The sequence below is a fragment of the Sporothrix schenckii genome (assembly GCF_000961545.1).
Source record: "Sporothrix schenckii 1099-18 chromosome Unknown Cont41, whole genome shotgun sequence".
Classification (NCBI taxonomy): Eukaryota; Fungi; Ascomycota; class Sordariomycetes; order Ophiostomatales; family Ophiostomataceae; genus Sporothrix; species Sporothrix schenckii.
In genome coordinates this window covers 1,661,900-1,681,056 of record NW_015971142.1, presented here as the reverse complement: position 1 = coordinate 1,681,056, position 19,157 = coordinate 1,661,900, and the positions used below count along the sequence as shown (strand labels likewise).

The following is a 19,157-nucleotide window of genomic DNA, read 5'->3' as shown; positions in this document are numbered from 1 at the left end:
CACGCGGGAAGTTGGACAAACAGGGCATCAATTTCGTGTTCAACACAGCACAGTTTCTGCGTACGGCTTGGAGGAAAGGGCGTACCTAAACGCAAGGAGGACGACACAGGTGAACGGACGACTTCAAGCGACTGCGCAGGAAACCATCCGGAACGCATTAATACTTCGCAAGCGGCTGCCAGTAAGTACAAATCGATTGGCGGGCGAGCCATGGTCCTTCAACAACTAGGGGAGAGGCTGCTGTTCGTAGACCGCAATGGAACGCAAGGCAGAACAGTCTGTACTTGTGAACAAAGGGTGCCGCCACTTGGTTTCACGTTGCTGATCGATGCGGGCAACATGTGATTGGTACGAGCGCTCCAATATGAGAATTTCCAGGCAGGTTGCAAGGAACCTCTGCCGGTAGGACGCAGGCTAGAAAATTGAGTACGACCCTGCACGCGTGGTGGCACGCAAGAAATGCCATGAGGGTGTAAAGTAAAGACAAAGTAAACAAGAATACCGGACGCCTGTCCTTTTTGTACAGCTGTGCGAGGGCCTCATAGAAGGTGCTGAATGCCTTCTGGTGGCCTCATTTGTTTCATCAGAATGTGAAGACAAATGAAGTGGGAAAGCGCGATTCTCAACTTCGGTCCAGGAACGGAAACCGCGACACTCGAGGCACGAGAAAACATATTTGCTTTGTCCGAGTCTCATTCGCGGACGAAACCTTTCCATTATTCAGACTTTTTTGAGATTTTTTTTGTTGGGGGGGGGGGTTCGTTCGGCCCCAGGAACTGCCTCCTCCTCTGTCTAACGTTATGGTGTAAATTCAAACGATACACTGTCACCACTGTCGCATTCCCCGACCATCGTCGCCGACAGGATCAGTCCTCAGTACCAGGGTTCGCCCAGGATGGAACCGGGGTGCGTCTTCCAGAAACACAATTTTCTGCTTCTTTGTGGAGGATTGTGGAGACTCCCAGGCCAATTCCAGGTGCTTGTCTGCCAGTCAAAATTTCGGTTCCAACGCTTTCTTGAGGTCTTGTCTGCTCCCTCGTCAGTCGTCGCATTTTTCTTGCCGAGCTCGCTTTTCTATCCCTCGCCGTTCTCCGCGGCACATTTTTCGTTTGATATTTGCTGCCTTTATTCCACAAGCCCACTTAGTTCTCACGCATCGCTCATTTACCTACAAGCCTGGAAACAGTATGTCGGATGTTCAGATATTCCTCGACTTCCGCGGCAATCACTCAAGAATATAAACGCTGTCCATGAGGCCACACGAAGGAACAGCATGCTGGCATGGGGGGTCAATCAGTAGAAAACTAAAGTGGCTAGAAGGAGCCACGCACGCCAGGATCATCAACCAGTCTTTCTCGACCATCACCAGAACCTCTTGGCAGAGAACATTTTCATCCCCCGGCACATGGCAGTATCGCGCAAGATGATGAATAACGGCGATCTTGTCGCGAACCACGATAGCACTGTGAGCGGCACCATCGTTTGACGTCACGGAAATGAACTTGTTGGCACCTGTGCGGCTGTTTCTTATCCCAGTAACGCGCAACAACGCGTCGCGAAGTGGAGGCCACCAGGAACCGAAACTTCCACCTCTTCCCCTCATTTCCCATACGGGGGGTATCTGGACATTCTCACTCCTCATGTCTTGCAAAAAACTCTTGCATTTCTGTCGAGCATTTCTGTCGAGTAGTCAGATTTCTTCCTTTTATTTCCTCTTTCCACAGTCCAACAGTTTGCGTAACCTCGAAAGAATGTTGCAGCCCACGGTCCAACATTATCGCTACAATTGGCCGTGTGAGTTACTCCCGTCACGCTGTGCGTTTTGTTCCCACTCTAACCCGTTCTTTAGGACGAAAACATGTCGAGTTGCACAAACGTGCGGCTTGCATCCAGCATTGTCAGTGCCACTTGCAACAGTCCGACTCTTGATGTCTGGCGTTGCGTCGAGGCATAATGGCACGTTGCTGACTGTTCATCTTGGTTGCACGTGACGCAGCTGCAGTGCGATAAACGATAAGAAGAGTCACCTGCTTGCCGCCTGCCAACAGCTGCCACGCCTTACAAGGTGAACGGACCACCTCCCCTCTTGGTGCATTTCCAAACGTTTGCACCGTTGACCAATAGCAGAGCCGGCAAGGGCCGGCAGGTACCACTTTCTTTTGGTGACGGCAGCGCACGGACCACATTGCGGTTCCTGCTTGCCGTCCTCAAAATAAGAAACGACGTGCTTTGCAAGCGCAATGCGGGTGCAGGAGCAAGTATCTGTATGACACCGCTACCCAGAGCTGCACCCACACCTCTTCCTCCGTCGCCCCCTTTTGCGCCCGCGCAAGGGAGGACAGCGAGCACACAAAGGAAACGCCCGACCTGGCCTGGGCAGTTGAGCTCGAGCTTCCCCCCCCTCCCCGACCTGTTGCGCCTTCCACCTCTCCCACCGTTCTCCCATTTTCCCTATCCATTGCGCCTTCCCTCCCTCTTTTCCCTCTTCTTTCCTGTTTCTTTTCTTTGTTAGCTGCAAGCACCGCTCCTTCCTAACTTCAGCCGTCTCTTTTCTGACGCTTTCCCACCCAGTTTTCCCACCAGCTGTGACGGCGCCGTTCCAGTAGCATGCTGTAGTTACCCGTAGTCTCACGTAGAAAGGGCCTTTCGCCCCAAGAATCAGGTCCTCCCTCCTTTCCCTCTTGCTCTTTTCTTTTTTTGTCCTCTTTCCTTCCTCTTCTTCTCCTTTCTTCGCTGTTCTGTAAACTATTCCATCTCGATTTCCATCCCAACTTACCATCAAAATACGACCAAATTTGACCAATTGGTCTGCCGAACCCACCTTTAACCACCTGTGAACATGTCTACCCGCAAGAGGAAGCAGGAGCAGGACGAAGAGGAGGAGTTCCTCTCCCTCCCCAGCGGCGACGAGGAAGAAGAGGAGTAAGTGACTGCTGTTTTACACTGCTTTCGTACTTCCCACCATCGATGTCGAGTTTTATTTGTCTGTGTTGTTGCAAAAAGGCCGCGAACGATCTCATCCGGGCCTGTCTAAGTCGCGCAATTGGCCCATGCTTTTTGAGCGGTCTCGTTGGCCAGCAAAACAGCGCCCAAATGCGACAGGATGCGCCTGCCCTCCGCGCAATCGCATCCAATCGCAATCTGGCACATTGTTTTGATGCGATCCAGATGCAAAGAGTCGTGTCCATCGATGTTTTATGATGGACGCCGTATCTTGCGTGCATCCGGCGGTGCCGGTGGCAGAGTGCAATGGAACGACATGAAAAACCATGCTGACATTGGCCCTTTCCCTCCAGGTTCGAGGATGAGGACGACTACGAAGAGGGTGATGAGGACGATGACGAAGAGGAGGAGGAGAGAGGAGGAGGAGGGCGACGAAGAAAACGGCGATGATGCCGGTGATGCCGCCGCCAAGCCCGGTACGTATTCCTTATTGGATTGCAGAACCTGACTGTGGAACATCTTTCCCTTTCAATTTGCATGCTGACAAATGATGCCCATCCCAGCTGCCCCTCCCAAGAAGAAGCAAAAGGTTACTTCCGCCGAAGATGATGAGGAGAACGGCGAGGACGCCGAAGGCGATGACGATGCTGAAGAGGATGAGGAGGACGCTGAGGAGCCTGAAGAGCCCGAAGAGCTCGATGGCGACGAAGAGGCCGAGGCCAATGGCGATGCTGCCGACGACCTCGTCAAGAAGGCAGCTACCAAGACCGATGCGCCTGTCGTTGCCGACGGCGAGGACGAGGTTGCGGCTGGCGGCGAGGACGAGGAGTAAGGCAGCAGTCGAGACTAAAGCAACGGCCGATCGACACGTCGCCTTGCTGCTGTTAAGCATCCTGCGCGCCTGATCTATGCCACTGGCGTTTACCACCGACAAGCCTACACCCATAACAAGCAGACCTCCCTTCATACCTTTGTTCTCAAGCCTTCCCGGCGTTTAAAAGCCATCTCCTTTGCAGTCTTGTGAATAGAAAAAGTACTCAACGCTATTTGGGAAATAAATAGACAGCATTAGCTGGAATACGTATTGCGTCCACTTTTATTCTTACTGCATTAAGTCAAACGACGAGAGAAAAACATGAAAGCAACATAAACTGTTCCAGGATGCCAACATAGAAATGCATGAACACTTTCCATAGTTTGACTATCTGACATGAGCGCGGAAAGAATGACAGAATGAGTGGCCAGCACGCAAACAACTTAAAAAGTAGTGTATTCTGTTGAGTTTGGAGGTTCTTTTCAATTGCTATTTTTTATTGAAAAAATAGCAAATAGAAACAATAAAAAACCAAAAAATCTCCAAAAAATATGAATAAAAGGGGAATTAAGTAAATTGATCGAACGCCCTCGGGCACTCATGCATAACACCAAAGTATGTATTGTTCACGGAAAGTCTATTTTGTGTTGACTCTTGATACCCTCACACGACTTTCCACCATTTAATCAATTTAGCCTCTTTTATTTGCATTTGAAAAATCAAATGCCCCTACAATGCACACCAACATAAGAGCTATTCAAAGAGAGATTTGTTATTCGTGACCTCTGCCAGGGTGCGTCTATTTACAAAGTATATTGAGGAGCACCGCCCCCTCGCCTCACCCGTCCTTTGTTTAACACAACCCGAGAAGGGCGTGCAAAGCGAATGGAAGAAAGACCTTCTGAGGACTGCCAACTTTGAACTTGAGTTACACAGCAGAAGCAGAACGCCCTGGCGGAATAGGCCGGGTTCACTTCCGGCGCCTTTTGTAAATTAACTTTCACATACCAACGTCGTTTCCTTCTGCGTGGAAGGACGATAGGTGGCAACGGCCGCGGGTATACCTATGTATCTTCAATTACCGCCATATAAGCCCCGTTTTTATCTATTTCGGAAACCAATCCGGCGTCCATATCGTCCTGTCGACATGCAAGTTGACAACCGCATTTTGAATTCTTGACCAACCTCGCGGACTTTCATGTGGAAGCACATGTGTATGCAGTTCTAGGTTCCCTTGTACAAGGGGTTGCCTCGTGACATGCTGCTGTGTACATCCCTTCTTTTCCTTCCATCGTTTGCTCCAAATGCCTTAAATTCATTGGCTGCTATTGTAAAGCCAAAGCCAAACAAAACTGTAGACGCCGTACTTCAATATGTGACACGTCCGAGGCGTGCTTGACTACGAGCCACTTATCTTTGTGTCCTATACCGGTTAAAGTTTCTCGTCACCTTGTCTCAACACCGTACGCCGTGAAGAATGCGTGTGGCCCCAGTGCTGGTCATGCTGACCGCATTACTTGATATATATATTCAGATGGCCGTTTGCAGGAGCCTCACTATTGCTCCTTATCCCTCCTGTGTGTATATCCTGGGCACGGTCCAAGTAAATTAGTGAGCCCATTTGCTCTCTTTGCACGACACGGATATCGGCATGGTGCTATCTCGCAGGTAGAGTGAAACCTCGGTGTTGCAGTTGTGTTAGCCTTCGAGACCTTTTCATCAGTTGGATCATTGCCTGCATTGTTGTGTCTATGCAAGCATCCACGTATATGATGCAACGGACGGTGGCGAAAACGTCAGAGTCAAACACTCAAACTCTCGTGCCCCGACCCCCAGAATCTCATTGTCCAAGCTACGCATAGAGTAAATAACTGCAAGGAGACACCTTGGTAACGAATCTAAATACGAAAGGCTCGCCTGACCTTGTCGCTATCAAAGCAAAACTAGGTAAGGAATGGCTATGATGGTGCCATGCTGGCCTACGATAGCTGGCATATTTCTGAAATCCAAGGCCTAAAAAGTAAATTATTTAAGAGGACCCCTGTGTTTTTACCCTATCAGACCTAACCCACTCAAGTATTTGTGCACGTCACCGATTGTATTGTTTTGACCGTTGTGGTGGCACCCCCTACATGTAACTTTTGTTGGCTGTCCTTAGCCGCAGCCTTTGGCATCGATCTATGGCGGTTTTCGTGATTCAAGGACATTGACGGACGGGAATCTGTTTACGTTTCGCTGTCACCTCATCTAATTTCTTTCACGGAATTCCGAGCTAATAGAGTTTTTGGGACTCAACTGGAAGGGTGCAACGGTATAGACGGAGTAATATATGTTGTTCTCAGTCAGCTTTTCAAGAACGTAGATCGTTAAATTCTAAGATGCAACACTACATTAGCTGTAAACACTCCGGATGGTGATTTTAGTAAAATAAACATAGCTGTCACTCTTGAAAATGCAACGTCCTATCCTTGTTTCTTGTTTTCTTGTTTACAAGTCTTTGTCCTCGGGGGTCCTTTGACTCATGACAAAGTCGCAATCTTGGTGTCAGTAGCATTGTAATCTACAGCAAAATTATTATCAGACAGCGCTAAGCTGTACGCAGCTTGGTTATGTTCGCACCCGATCGTCAACGCCGCGGATATTACGATTTTATCGAAGGCATTCTTTTGACACTTCCCGTGTCTTTGAGATGTCACAACAGTGGGCCCCCGTTCCTTCTTGACTTGCCATAGTGCAAACTGCTATGATAAAGGTGGCTGTCATACGGCCTATACCGAGTACGGTAGGAATGTCTTGGATGCACCTTCCCGCGGACAATTTTTATCTGCTCCTTCTCGAGTTGTGTCGAGGCAGGGTCGTACTTGCTTACTGTGTGTTCCCTAATGTCCATTGTTCCTGCCATATTTGCATTGTTGACAAGGTCTAGTTTTTGCGCCTGGCTTGGAAAGAAGCCCCTGTCGGCCTGGTCGGTTGGCCTTTGTTGTCATAGCCAAGCTCCAAAAAGTTAGTGTGGCTCACAGCTCTTTCCAGCATGACGTGCAGCATACGGGCTTCCCTTTCCCCGCATGATTTGACAAGGTGTGGTACACCTGTTGGAATTCTGTTGCGGGTCGACACCCTCTCCTTCGTAGCTTCCTTATAGGGGAGTAATCGCAGCCGTAAGAAAGCAACGACCTAGTTGCTAGGAATAGGAAGGTAAGAACTACTAGACGACAGCAAGCTAGGAAAGAAAATACCACATCACCTTTGTAATCGCAAGCTTCTTTCAGGTCCATTCTTCCAATCAACAACAAACAAACCACAGCGAAGATAATCTAGAATGAATCGATAGAATTTGTCCCGGTGACACCATGGGTATGTACTGGGTACGTGTGGTACACTATCCGCGGTCTAAGCAATCCGGGCCAGGCCAGCACAACAAATGCGGGTGGACAATACAATGGTACGACTCCCGCAAGCAGAAAGGCCCGCAGGTCTGCAATCCTCGTTGTGGTAGGCGTTGGGCGAGAACAAAATAAAGCGGTGCTTTTGCCTTGGCATGCAGGGTGTTGACCGGCGTCGAAAGAATCGCGAAACGGCAGCAAAAGTCGAGCCGCAACAAACGCAAGGCCCAGGCCAAACTGAGAGACACGAATACGTCAGACCGAAACCAAATGCACCTCCGTTCGGCGAAAGGGACACCAAGGAAAGCAGCTTGTCAGCGGTGTCGAAAGTGTATCTGCAAATCTCACTTGTTGCCAACAAAATAGACGAAACGAAGACTTACAAAATTGAATGAAAGGAATCCCATCTTAGTAGATGGGCCCAACCAAAGCGGAGGGCTGAGCTCACACCACATGCCGCTCTTGGGTGGGATGGACCAGCAGCTAGACGCAGCCAATCGTGGATTTCGGATCCAATACCGGTCGGTTGCAGCACGACGGGGCCGTTGGCAAAGTTGCCGTTGCAACGCAGCTCAATTTCGCATACTTTTTACATCCCTCTATGTGTCCTGCTGGCCGGCCGTTTCTGTCCCAGCCAGATTTATGCCACCAACTTCGTTTAAAAGTTCCATCCCCCCTCCCGGCTTTTCCGTCGACCAAAGGCATATAAATAAGGGGATGCGGCTGCAGGACGAGAACAGAATTGCCACAAAAAGGTACTTCCATGCAGTCACACCCAGTCCCGCATGTAACTCGAGAGTCCAAACCGGCAGGATCTCAGCCAACACACGACGCAACCCCCCCGACAAACCTTGGTTATCTCGGCAGATTTTATCTGCGCTGGGGAAATGCATATACTTGCTGTCCTGCACATCTCCAAATTTGATCACCGATCTCCCATCAATGCTGAAGAGCCTCAAAGGTTCGCACTCCTTGTAATCGGTCCGGCCCGAAGTGAAGGATAGGCAAGCGGCGTGATCGGCATCAAAGAACTCGGCGATCCCCACAACGACCAGAGTTATGGACCAAACCTCTGCCACGGCATTTGAAGGCGAGGGTGATGTTGAATTTATGGGCGATGTAGGTTGATTTTGTCTACGATCTCCAATATTTCTATTGTTGGACTATTCGAAGATGTCAAGTCATCAACCGCAAATAGTCCTGTCTGCTAACCTGCATTCAGTCTCACAATATGTCGAAAGCCACTGTTGCCACTCCAAACTCACTGTTTGTGAGTCCAATATGGGGTGCTGAGACCGCATTCTCTACGGCGACCTTCACGCCCGGTATCTACCTGCACGATAGGGATCCTGCATACGGATATATGGATCCCCTCGACACAACTGGATTAACTGACTGGGCCAATTCTATCCCGGGCGAAATGGAATCTACCAGAATTTCAACTGTGACAACACTACCTTTGCAGAACCAGTTCCTGTCGACGGCACCGCCCAGTAAGGAACACCATACAGGTTGGGCTATGAGCACTACCGACCAGCTGCAACCTGGTTCCTCCTCCGCCTCGGCATCATCCTACGCAAAGATCAATGATGTACCGGCAACCCTACCTTCGATCATGCCGGACCAAACCCGCGTTTCGGCACCGGCTTTCTCAAAATCTGGCACAGCCGGCCCCGTACGGCCCTCACGTGTAGCCAAGTCAAAATCGAAGCTCGCGGTTGGTAGTACACGGCCGTCTCGGAACAACAGCGGAAACATTACCAGTAGCTCAAGTCTCGTCCAGTACGTCACCGCAATGGACGATAAGCACCAGACAAACTCGGCTGGCTCCTCATGTGAATCGCCTCCTTTCGACGAGCTGTCGCACCGAAGAAGCCGAACAGGATCGAATTTCAGTAGCAGCGGTGACAGTGGGGGTAGCGCCAATGGTCTTATGACGACAGGTCATGGTGGGAACCACAATGTCACGCTTCGAACAGCCAGCCGCAAGCCAAAGTCACAGCCCACTGCGTCGATAAATGCATCCACATCAACCGTCACAGGAACCAAGGAGAATGGAAATCCAAAGACTGATTCGCCGACCTCAGAGTTGCCCGGTGCCGCAGCTTCATCATTGTCACCTGATGGCGACAGTGGGAATACCGACGGCCTGATAACTGAAGAGCACCGCGCACGCCAGAATCACAACATTGTTGAGAAGCAGTACCGCAACCGACTCAATTCACAGTTTGAGCGGCTGCTTTCCATCCTGCCAGCGAATCAGATGGAAGGTGCCGATACGGGCAAGTCTGTGGATTTTGATGAACGGCGGATGAGCAAGGCTGAGGTGCTGGACCTAGCACGGCGGCGGATTCATGCTTTAGAGAGCGAGATCAAGCAATTGTACGCCGACCGTGACAACCTGCGCAACAACGTGGCCACGCTCAACCTGGCGATCCGGAACGGGCAGCGTCCACAACAGCAGCAGCCACAGCAACAGCAGAGGTTGAGCATCGCCATCTAGGCAGCATACTTTGTATAGCACATAAGAGGAGGCGGTTTAAAATTTACGAGCAACCAATGGGAGAGGTCAGTTTGTCATTTTGGGTCTAGTAGGCTTATTTGCTTTCGAATTCAGGGCGACCACGGCGATAAACCATGAAGTACATGCAAACCAGGGTTTTCAACTTGCGAGAAAGAGAATTGAGTTGATGTCAAAATGTTTCTTACTCATTGTGATGGTTTACTACTAATTTTGGCTTTGTTTTGCTTTGCGTTTTTCTTTCGTTGTTGTCCCGCTGTTGATTTTTATATGTAATAACAGCTGAAGATTGCTTATTATCGTTTTGTCCGCGACTGTTTACAGATGACGTTACTAAATATCTCATAGCTATTGAACTTTATACCGTGCAAGTTTTGATACCATGTCGTATTGGGTCCCCACCGCGTACGTATTTCATCAAGGAAAGAAATCAAGTTGCAACGTGCAGATACTCGCTGCAAAAGTATAGGATGAGAGCTGAAATTATGTGCTGATAACTCAATAAGCAAAACAGGCACCGATGTGGATGCAGTGGAGTCTTACCAACTCCGCCACCGTGCCTTGCTTTCTTCTTACTGAGAGATGCTCTGCATAACCAGAAAAAGTACCACAGCCAGCCTTGGCCCAGGGACCGAAACCATGGAAAGGCTGCGAGAGAAACGGAGCCAGGGGAGCTCCTGTGGGGCCGTGGATCAGGGAGTCCAAGGCTTGGTCGAGCGCGTCGAGCTTTGTCATGAAGACGATGGCGAAGCGCGCCCGTCACGGTTCTTGTCTTTGCAGTGAAAGATACGTATCGTCTGGATGCACTTGAGCGCGGAAGCAGGGATGGACGGAGGCGAGCGTCTTGGCGTGCATGTCAATACGAATTTGATGATGTTGATGCTCTGGATGTCTTACGAAACACTCGTCTCGGATGGCCTCGATGACAGCTTCTGTTCAGTTGATAATTTTTAGCCGTGCTATCGACATGCTCTCGGCACGTCTGGAGTTCACATGTTACGGTGTTATTAAGTGCTCGCCCTTATCTGTATCCCTACGTGCCTGAAAGAACCGAACGCACCGTTGAAGAGTTTTTGATGTGGTCACTTCTATTTATGGATTTGGTGGCAAATTCTCTGTCAGGGCGTAAAGCGAGTCTAGAACACACTTTCATAGTCTCGGCCTCGTTAGGTACGGCATGGGGAGAGCAAGTCGGTATCAAACAGAAGATAATATCTGTAAACGATATATCGTCGATTGATGCTCTCAAGTCTTTTGTCAGTGGATTTGTCGTTCTTACTTCGGCTCGTATTGGTCTACTGAAGCTGCTCCAATCGAAAACCTCAAATGCTCGACGTCATTTGTTTGCGTGGCCAGCTAGACCCTGAATTCGAAACAACGCCTGAAAGAGATCCGTTGAAGCGCTGTGGTCACCTAGAACAAAGAAACAAGACAGGACCACTCGCAGTGTGTGAGCACTGTGGCTACGACTCTCTACACAAGCAGTGGACCGCGGGTCCACAAGTGCCACAGCGACCACCCCCCCTAAATTGTACCCCTCTAGCATCCCGTCGGCCCTAAAACGGCCCCCACTCGCCTTATGAGGGCTCTCGGCGCAAGTGTCGTGCACGTCATTTCAAGTTTTTCTGGATTGTTTTGCCATAAGCTGTTGAGGCTGACGGGTTTGCACATGAGTAGCTATTCGAGATGCATTTTGCAAATCTCTTCGGTGAACACCTGTTTGTCCCAAGAGCGGCCCGAAGTAGAAGCAAATGGGCTAATTGTCATTGTCCGTATTAGATGACGAAACCAGCACTTTGGGCAAGTCTAGACCATTCCGTCAACCAAAAAAAAATAAAAAAATAGCAGGAGCGATACAGCAGGGCGGCCTTTGCCTCACAAGAAAAATGGAGACTATTCTGTAGACCTCGCCATCTTTATCAGCATTAAGACTAAACAGGAAAGCCCGGCCGGATGCTCTGCACTGGGCTTCCAAATTCAGGATCGACAGATGGCGAGTTTTCCCACCCATTGGCGCTTTGTGACTTCCCCATTCATTCCTTTTGCGGCAGGCCGCAGTTTGTCCATTAGCAGCGTGGTATGCAAAAGATGGCTCCGAAGAGAAGGAGCAAGTAAAGGTCTCCCCGATTTCCCGATACTTATGGTCTGTCTATCGCTCCTTCTCTCGTTCTTTCCTCGCTCTTATTTTCGTTTTTGAAAGGACCTGTCTCTGCTCCCCTGCATTGTTGTCGCATCTTTGCCCAATTATCGCCACTTTCAAAACATCTATTGCCATTCCCAATCGCAACTGGTTGGCTTTCAACCGGGCAATTTTACGATTTTGCATCTTCCCCGCTCTGTTGTCGACGGTTGACGACCAACAACTGCGGATCATATATTCCCCATCCTCGTCACACATTGTCACGCATCACAATACGACGAGCTTGGTCCTGACTTTGAGCAACGATGTCGTAACGATCTACGGCAATTTGGATGTGGAAATCAGCAAGAGTACAGAGGCTCATATCCAAACCAGGCTCCCGATATCGCATGTGTGCATTTGACGTCGAGTTGAAATTGATTGACACGGCACGCATACTGCGCACAGGGCACAACAACAAGTATTTTTAACACTTGCCTGCTCGACTTCGACCTGAGGGCGACCATCCAAGGGCACATACTCAAACCGTCATGTCGACGCCAAACGAAACAGCGACGAACCCTTTTGACGCAATAACGCCCCCGATAAAGGGTAAAGAGAAGAAAAGAGTGGGCTGGTCGCAGGGAAATTCAACGCCACACCAAGCACAATCTGTTCCGGGCTCGGCTGGAGAAGGCGGCGGAGCTGGCCGGTCGCAGGCCGGCCATGCGTCCCACGACGAAGACCGGACCTCACACGACGGCGTTGACCACCACGAACTGACACGGGCTCTCACGCGAATCCTTAGCAACGAGAAGCTACAGCGTGGCACCGAAAATTCACCACCTGGCGAACAATCAGGTGCTGCCGCATCGAGCCACCCACCGCACGAGCCGGCCCTTTCTCCGGTTCCGGCCGTGACTGTTCTTGCTGAGCCAACACCCCCGTACTTCCCACCGGCCCGGCAACAACAGCAAGAACAGTCTGAAAAGGCTGCACGAGAGCGTGCCGATCGTCTTGCCCAAAGTGTTGAAAGGGACTACTCGAATCCTGCGTCGCGAGCTGAGTCTGTAGCTGGCGGGTCAGGCGGCGACGACGACGACGAAGAGGCAGCTGCAGCCGAAGGAGCGCTCTTTGGATTGCGGCGGCGGCGGTGGAGAAGCGGCACGATCAGCGGCAACGGAGTCCGCGACCACGACGACGACCATGACGAGGGGCGTATTGATGGTCACGACAACGAAGACGATGAAGAGCACCAAGAGATCGACCCTCATATGGCCGCCCAAACCTTGGTTCGGTCGCACACGCGAGGACATGTTCCCAAGGCGGCCATTCTTTCGCAACAGGTGACGGACGACACTGGTTTCCATTACGACGCAGCCATGGCACACTCGGGCAACTCGACCCCCGGCAACACGTTTGGGCACGACACTGAGGAATATGTACCGCCACCAAACAAGTACAACGGCGGGATTTTGTCGTCGCTCCTCCGCCTGTACAACCACCCGAATGCGTCCGCCAGCAACAGTGCCGCCAATTCTGAGCGCAGCACGCCCACTGGGACGCCTGCTTCGTCTCGGCCTCCGTCCCCGGGTCCTGGCGATGGCACCGAGACACCGAAGCGACGCAGCGGATTCTTTGGAAAAAAGGTCGGCAAGCCTCACGAACACGACGGAACCCACACTCCCAAAACCAAAGGCCAACCCTGGGGCGTTTTCCATCCAAACCACAAACACTCCCACTCCACGACGAGTCTCACGGCTGGCCTCCTCGGGACATCGTCCATTTTGGCGTCGACGGGCTCGGCCGGCATTGGCCAGGCGGTGACAGAGCGGGTCAAGCGTGAACGACCGCCTCTGAAGCGCAACCGCCACTCAGCGAGCAGCATCTTCACGACAGGGTCACCCAAGTTCCGCGAGGGCAGCAATGGTGGAGGCGGGCGCCGTCGCCGCCGCGAAGAAGAGCAGATGCGCATCACGAAGCACATTGCAGAAGTGCTTTCTCGGCACCGCTATCTAACCCTGTTGTGTCGAGCCCTGATGATGTACGGTGCCCCGACGCATCGCCTCGAAGACTACCTCAAGATGTCGGCTCGCGTATTGGAGATTGAAGCGCAGTTCCTCTACATTCCGGGCTGCATGCTCGTGAGCTTTGATGACAGCAGCACGCATACGGCCGAGGTGAAGCTGGTCCGGGCACCGCAGGGCGTCGATCTGGGCAAGCTCAGTGATGTTCACGCCATCTACAAGGAAGTCATTCACGATCATATCAGTGTGGACGAGGCCATATCACTGCTCAACGGCATCACGAGCAAGCCGCCAAAGTATAAAGTCTGGATGCGCATTCCCGTGTACGGACTGGCGTCGGCATGCGTAGCACCTTTTGCCTTTGGCGGTCGCTTCATCGACATTCCCATGTGCTTCGTCCTTGGTTGCGTTGTCGGGATGCTTGCGCTCATTGCCGCACCGTCCAATGCCTTCTACTCGAATGTTTTTGAGATTACGGCCGCTGTCATCACCTCCTTCCTCGCGCGCGCAATCGGATCCATTGCAGGCGGCAAAATCTTTTGCTTCTCGGCACTCGCCCAGTCGGCCATTGCGCTCATTCTGCCGGGCTACATGGTCCTTTGCAGCAGCCTGGAGCTGCAGAGCCAGAATATTGTGGCTGGCTCTGTGCGCATGGTGTATGCCATGATCTACACGCTCTTCCTCGGTTACGGCATCACCATTGGCACGGCCGTCTACGGCGCGATTGACAGCACCGCGGTCAGCACCACAAACTGCACCGATTCGCTCTCGCGGCCGTGGTACTTTTTGTTTGTGCCGTTCTTCACCATCTGCCTCTGCATCATCAACCAAGCCAAGTGGAGACAGATGCCCATAATGGTCCTGATTTCCTTGGGCGGCTTTGCTGTCACCTCCTACGCTTCGAGCTACTTCAGCAACAACGCCCAGATTCCGAACTCGCTGGGTGCGCTGTGCATTGGTATCTTGGCCAACGTGTATGCACGCACCAGCCCGTACTTTGAGCGCTACGTTGCGCCTCTGCGCGCAAAGTACTTTGCGCCGTTGGCCTCATCCATCGGCCGTCGCAAGAAGCGTCTGTCGCGCCGCGATGGCCAGGGCGCCGGCGACGACTACTTTGATATGCCGCCGTACCGCAAAGGCGAGGAGTCGCGTGCCGAGGAGGGCGCCATCCGCCTCACCAAGTCCAACAGCAGCGGCAACGAGCGGACGGCCGCCGAGATGGATGCGGACAAAGCAAAGGCCGAGAAGAAGGCACCGGGCAGCCACGAGGTCATTGGCTACGGCCTGGCCGCGGCGGCCATGCTGCCGGCCATTTTCGTGCAGGTGCCGTCGGGCCTGGCGGTCAACGGCTCTCTGCTGTCAGGCATTAACGCGGCCAATGATCTGACAGGCAACTCGTCGACGTCGCATGGCTCGGGCAACAGCACCGACAGCAGTGCCATCAATAACGTGTCCTTTACGGTGCTGCTCAGTGTCATCCAGGTGGCCATTGGTATTACAGTGGGACTGTTCTTTGCGGCCATCATCGTGTACCCGCTGGGCAAGCGGCGCAGTGCCCTGTTCAGTTTCTGAGCCAATGTGTCTTTCTGTCGGCTGCCTTGCTCAAGCGGCATACCGCCGTACCTCCATATTCTATGCAACCTTGTATTTGGTGTTTGGTTTTCATCAAGGGTCTGGCGTTTTCATTTCCTGTTTTCAAAATAGCATTTTAAAAGGAGCATCTACATATTGAAAACACCACAGCAAGGGGATGATTTGTGTATGTATTCACATGGCATCATTTAGACGAGTTAATGACAAAACAATCAAAAGAGCCAAAGTCGCATGCAATACAAAGTATTGCTATTTGCTACATGCATCATCACCTTGGTGCCTCGACTGCAGAAACAACACTTCTCTTCACACCTGCACAGGTACTGGGCCTGTCGTATCCGTCTAATGATGCACATCGCACAGTGCAATTAGGTGCCTGCTGCCGGCGAATCCTTGAAAAACGCCAAGCAGTCGTCAATGTTGGCGCGGATGGACTCGACATAGGACTTGCCGTCCCGCCGCGACCGAACGTCGTCTTGCGCCATGACTGTGGCAAACAACTGGGCCCGGTCGGCGCGCGAGAAGAGGCCTGGCGCGACAGTTAGCTCGCCGTCTTCGTCTGGGCCAGGCCGGAGACAGTGGTCTCTTGGCACCCCCAGGCAGCGCTCGACCGACTGCATCTGCGCATAAATCGCCTCGAGGAGACCGGCGGCGTATGCTTTGAGGGGCATGTCCTGCAGGGTGGCGACGCCGCCGATGCGCAGGACGGACTTGACTTGGACGCAGTCGAGGGGCATGATGGGCCCCGGCAGCCGGGCCAGCTTGCGGATGGTCTCGTGGGTGCGGTGGAAGAGGACGTCAAAGAGGCGCAGGAGGGCGAGGTACGTCGACAGGGCGAGCAGGAGCACTTCGGTGGGCAATGCTGCGCCCGGGGAAGCGCCCGGGGATGCACCCGAAGATGCACCCGAGGATGCACCGGCGGTGGTGGCCAGGACGTGGAGAATGTCAATGAGTTTCTTGCTGCAGGTCAAGAGGGCGGCGGGCGGGTGTTCGGGCACGTTGCTGTCGGCGCCTTCCTGGCCGTTGTCAATCGTGCACCAGTGGTGGACGGCGACGGGGTCGGCATAGTAGGTGTCGACGGACCCGATGCGCTGGTCGATTTCGTCACGCAAGGCCGCGAGCGAACGCGCGGCGTTGACACTGGGCGGTTGTCGCAGGCGGTACGGCGGGTAGAGAGCGACGGCGTGTCCCGGCGCGCCAGCGTCGCCGAGGTCCATGTCGCCGTCCCAGAGAAGATCCATGTCCAGAGCAAAGGCGCTGCTGGCGATGCTCGAGCTAGAGGTGGTCTGCAGATCCGGCGCCGTAAGGTCGGAGTCCGAGTCTGTCCGCGCGAGGCCATGCGGCGGCAGTGGCGGCAGCTGCGGGAGCGGCAGCGGCAGCGGGTGGCACGGATCCGCGTCGCTGGTGCTGGTGCTGGTTCCTGGTCCGGTGGTGCTGTCGTCGACCAGAGGACCAAAGAACGTGGCACTGTCGCCCAACGCCAGCGCGGCCCATGCGTCGGCATCGTTAGCCACTGCTGGTTGTTGTTGCTCATCCGAGGCTGCCGGCGTCGGAGGAGATGGCCGGTCGCCCTCGGCAGGACTGCGCCGTGGCCGTTTCGGCGGCCGTCCTGGCTGCCCGGCAGCGCCCGTGACGCAGGGTGAGCCCAGGTAGCTGCACCGGGCGCAGGATGCCATGCTGTCTTGTGGGCGCAGGCAGCGCACGCGCTTGGCCCGGCACGGGTCGCAGGCGGACCGCTTGAGTGGCTTGGCTGATGCTGACATGGGACATGTGGATGTCATGATGTTGTGGTGTATTGTTTGTTCGAATTGTTTGTAGTGACGTACGACGTGTGCTGCAATTACTGCTTACTATAATTATGTAAACGGCGCCAAAACTCTCCGAGGAGGTTTTCTTTCCCTCGGAGGATATCCCGCCGGCCAATCAGCAGCCACCATTCGACCGCCCCCGGACACCGTCTGCCTGCTCGACATCCTTTGACACCCGCTCCTCCTTCGTCTCGACCATGCCAAAGTCTGTGTCATTCTGCTCGCGCAGCGGCACGTGCTTCATGGCTGCTGTTGCCAGTAGTCCGAGGCCGCCAAACGCAATGGCGACCTGCCACGACCGCTGCAGCGCGGCACTCTGGACGCTGATGACCTGTGCACGCGTCTCGGGTGACAGCGTGTCGAGAAATCGGACATCGGCCGCCCCATACGCCCCGCCGGACTGGAAGACGGAGGCCACCGTTTGATCTGTGACGATGGCGGCTGCCAGCTGCGCCGCGCGGCTGGTGTAGATGGCGCCGGCAATGGCGACGCCCCACAGAATGCCGAAGCTGCGCATCACGCCCCAGGTCGCCGTGGCCAGCGCCGTGTCCTTGTCCGTCAGCGGCGCCAGCAGGGCGGGCAGCAGGGCGGCCATGCCGACGCCGGCGCCAAAGCTCTCGAGCACCTGGAAGCCGACCCAGGCGGCCGTGCTGGACGCGGCGTCGAGCAGCGAGAACAGGCCGAAGCCGACGGCGACGAGCGCAAAGCAGACGGCCAGAATGGGTTTGTAGCGTCCAAACCGGGACAGCAGGAGGCCGCCGAGGATGGCGCCCGGGAGAAGGGCCAGAATGGTGGGCAGCAGCGCCATGCCCGCGCGATAGGCATCCAAGGCGAGCACGCCCTGGAAGTAGACGGGCAGAAAATAGAGCGCCCACATGGTGACCAGGCCGTGCGCGAAGGTGAGCAGAAACACAATGGCGGTCGTGCGGAGGCGGAAGAGGCGGAGCGGCACCATGGGGTGAGGCGCCAGGCGCGTCTGTCCTTCCAGCGCCAGAAAGGCGCCCAGCGTAGCGAGGCCGACGAGCAGCGGCACCAGCACGCGGTACGACGACCACGGATCGGCGCCGCCGGCCCAGCCAAGAGCCAGGAGGATGGGAACCGTGCCGCCGACAAAGAGCACGCTGCCTAGCCAGTCGAGGCTCGCCAGCTTCGTGGCCACGGTCTGCGAGCGGTCGTACTGGACGTGCAGCACCGCCACCAGCAGCGCCACGGCCACGCCGCCCGTGGGCAGCGCCATGTAAAAGGCCCAGCGCCAGGTGCTGTGGCGCACCAGCAGCCCGCCAAACAGGGGGCCCAGCGCGGCCCCCAGGCCGACCATGCTGAGCACGGCGCCCATGTACGTGCCCCGCTGGCGCAGGGGCACCAGATCGCACACGACAATCTCGCAGAGCACGCCAATGCCGGCGCCGCCGATGCCCTGGACGGCGCGGCCGGCGATCAGGGCCGTCATGGACGTGGCGCGCCCGCAGACGGCACTGCCGGCCATGAAGAGCACGCCGGACGTGATCAACGGCCAGCGGCGGCCAAACACGTTGGCAAGTTGCCCGAACATGGGCAGCAGCGCGGTCCTGGCGCGTGAAAGTTAGCGGCAGACTGCGTGGCATGGAAACGAATGATAGCGTTGACGCTGCCTTACATGCTCAAAAAGTAGGCATTCGACACCCAGATGTAATTGTCGCCGCCGCCGAGATCCGCCACAATCGACGGCAGAACGGTCGACGTGACGGTGGCTTCCAGGGATGTGAGAAGGCTGATGAACGACAGGGCCACGAGAATCGCCCAGAACCGTGGCCCCGGCTTGAAGGTCGGGGGGCTCCTGGCCGGCTCCTCTTGTGTAGAGTCCATGGGAGTCGTTGGCGGCACCGAAGACAGTCGGAGGTTGAGATTGTGTCAGGCGCTGTGCATCGCAAATTGCGTCCAACAAAGCATGCCAGGAAATTGGACTCTAT

General features: G+C 54.1%; 5 protein-coding genes across 5 annotated transcripts; 3 read left to right on the top strand and 2 right to left on the bottom strand.

Moving 5' to 3' along the window:
- Positions 1–2,839: 2,839 nt before the first annotated feature.
- Positions 2,840–3,775, top strand: SPSK_07807 (uncharacterized protein; the record flags this gene model as incomplete). Its single annotated transcript, XM_016734462.1, has 3 exons — positions 2,840–2,922; positions 3,169–3,419; positions 3,507–3,775. The coding sequence occupies 3 exons, from the start codon at positions 2,840–2,842 to the stop codon at positions 3,773–3,775; spliced, it is 603 nt and encodes a 200-aa protein (XP_016590878.1).
- Positions 3,776–8,371: 4,596 nt separating this feature from the next.
- On the top strand, positions 8,372–9,643 carry SPSK_07595 (uncharacterized protein; the record flags this gene model as incomplete). Its single annotated transcript, XM_016734254.1, has 1 exon — positions 8,372–9,643. The coding sequence occupies one exon, from the start codon at positions 8,372–8,374 to the stop codon at positions 9,641–9,643; it is 1,272 nt and encodes a 423-aa protein (XP_016590877.1).
- Positions 9,644–12,331: 2,688 nt separating this feature from the next.
- On the top strand, positions 12,332–15,379 carry SPSK_06975 (uncharacterized protein; the record flags this gene model as incomplete). Its single annotated transcript, XM_016733645.1, has 1 exon — positions 12,332–15,379. The coding sequence occupies one exon, from the start codon at positions 12,332–12,334 to the stop codon at positions 15,377–15,379; it is 3,048 nt and encodes a 1,015-aa protein (XP_016590876.1).
- Positions 15,380–15,768: 389 nt separating this feature from the next.
- Positions 15,769–17,181, bottom strand: SPSK_07519 (uncharacterized protein; the record flags this gene model as incomplete). The annotated part of the gene is made up of 1 exon (XM_016734180.1): positions 15,769–17,181. The coding sequence occupies one exon, from the start codon at positions 17,179–17,181 to the stop codon at positions 15,769–15,771; it is 1,413 nt and encodes a 470-aa protein (XP_016590875.1).
- A 142-nt stretch (positions 17,182–17,323) lies between these two features.
- SPSK_07349 (Major Facilitator Superfamily protein) lies at positions 17,324–19,053 on the bottom strand (the record flags this gene model as incomplete). Its single annotated transcript, XM_016734013.1, has 2 exons — positions 17,324–18,776; positions 18,845–19,053. 2 exons carry the CDS (start codon positions 19,051–19,053, stop codon positions 17,324–17,326), a joined length of 1,662 nt encoding a protein of 553 aa, XP_016590874.1.
- Between the last annotated feature and the right edge of the window lie 104 nt (positions 19,054–19,157).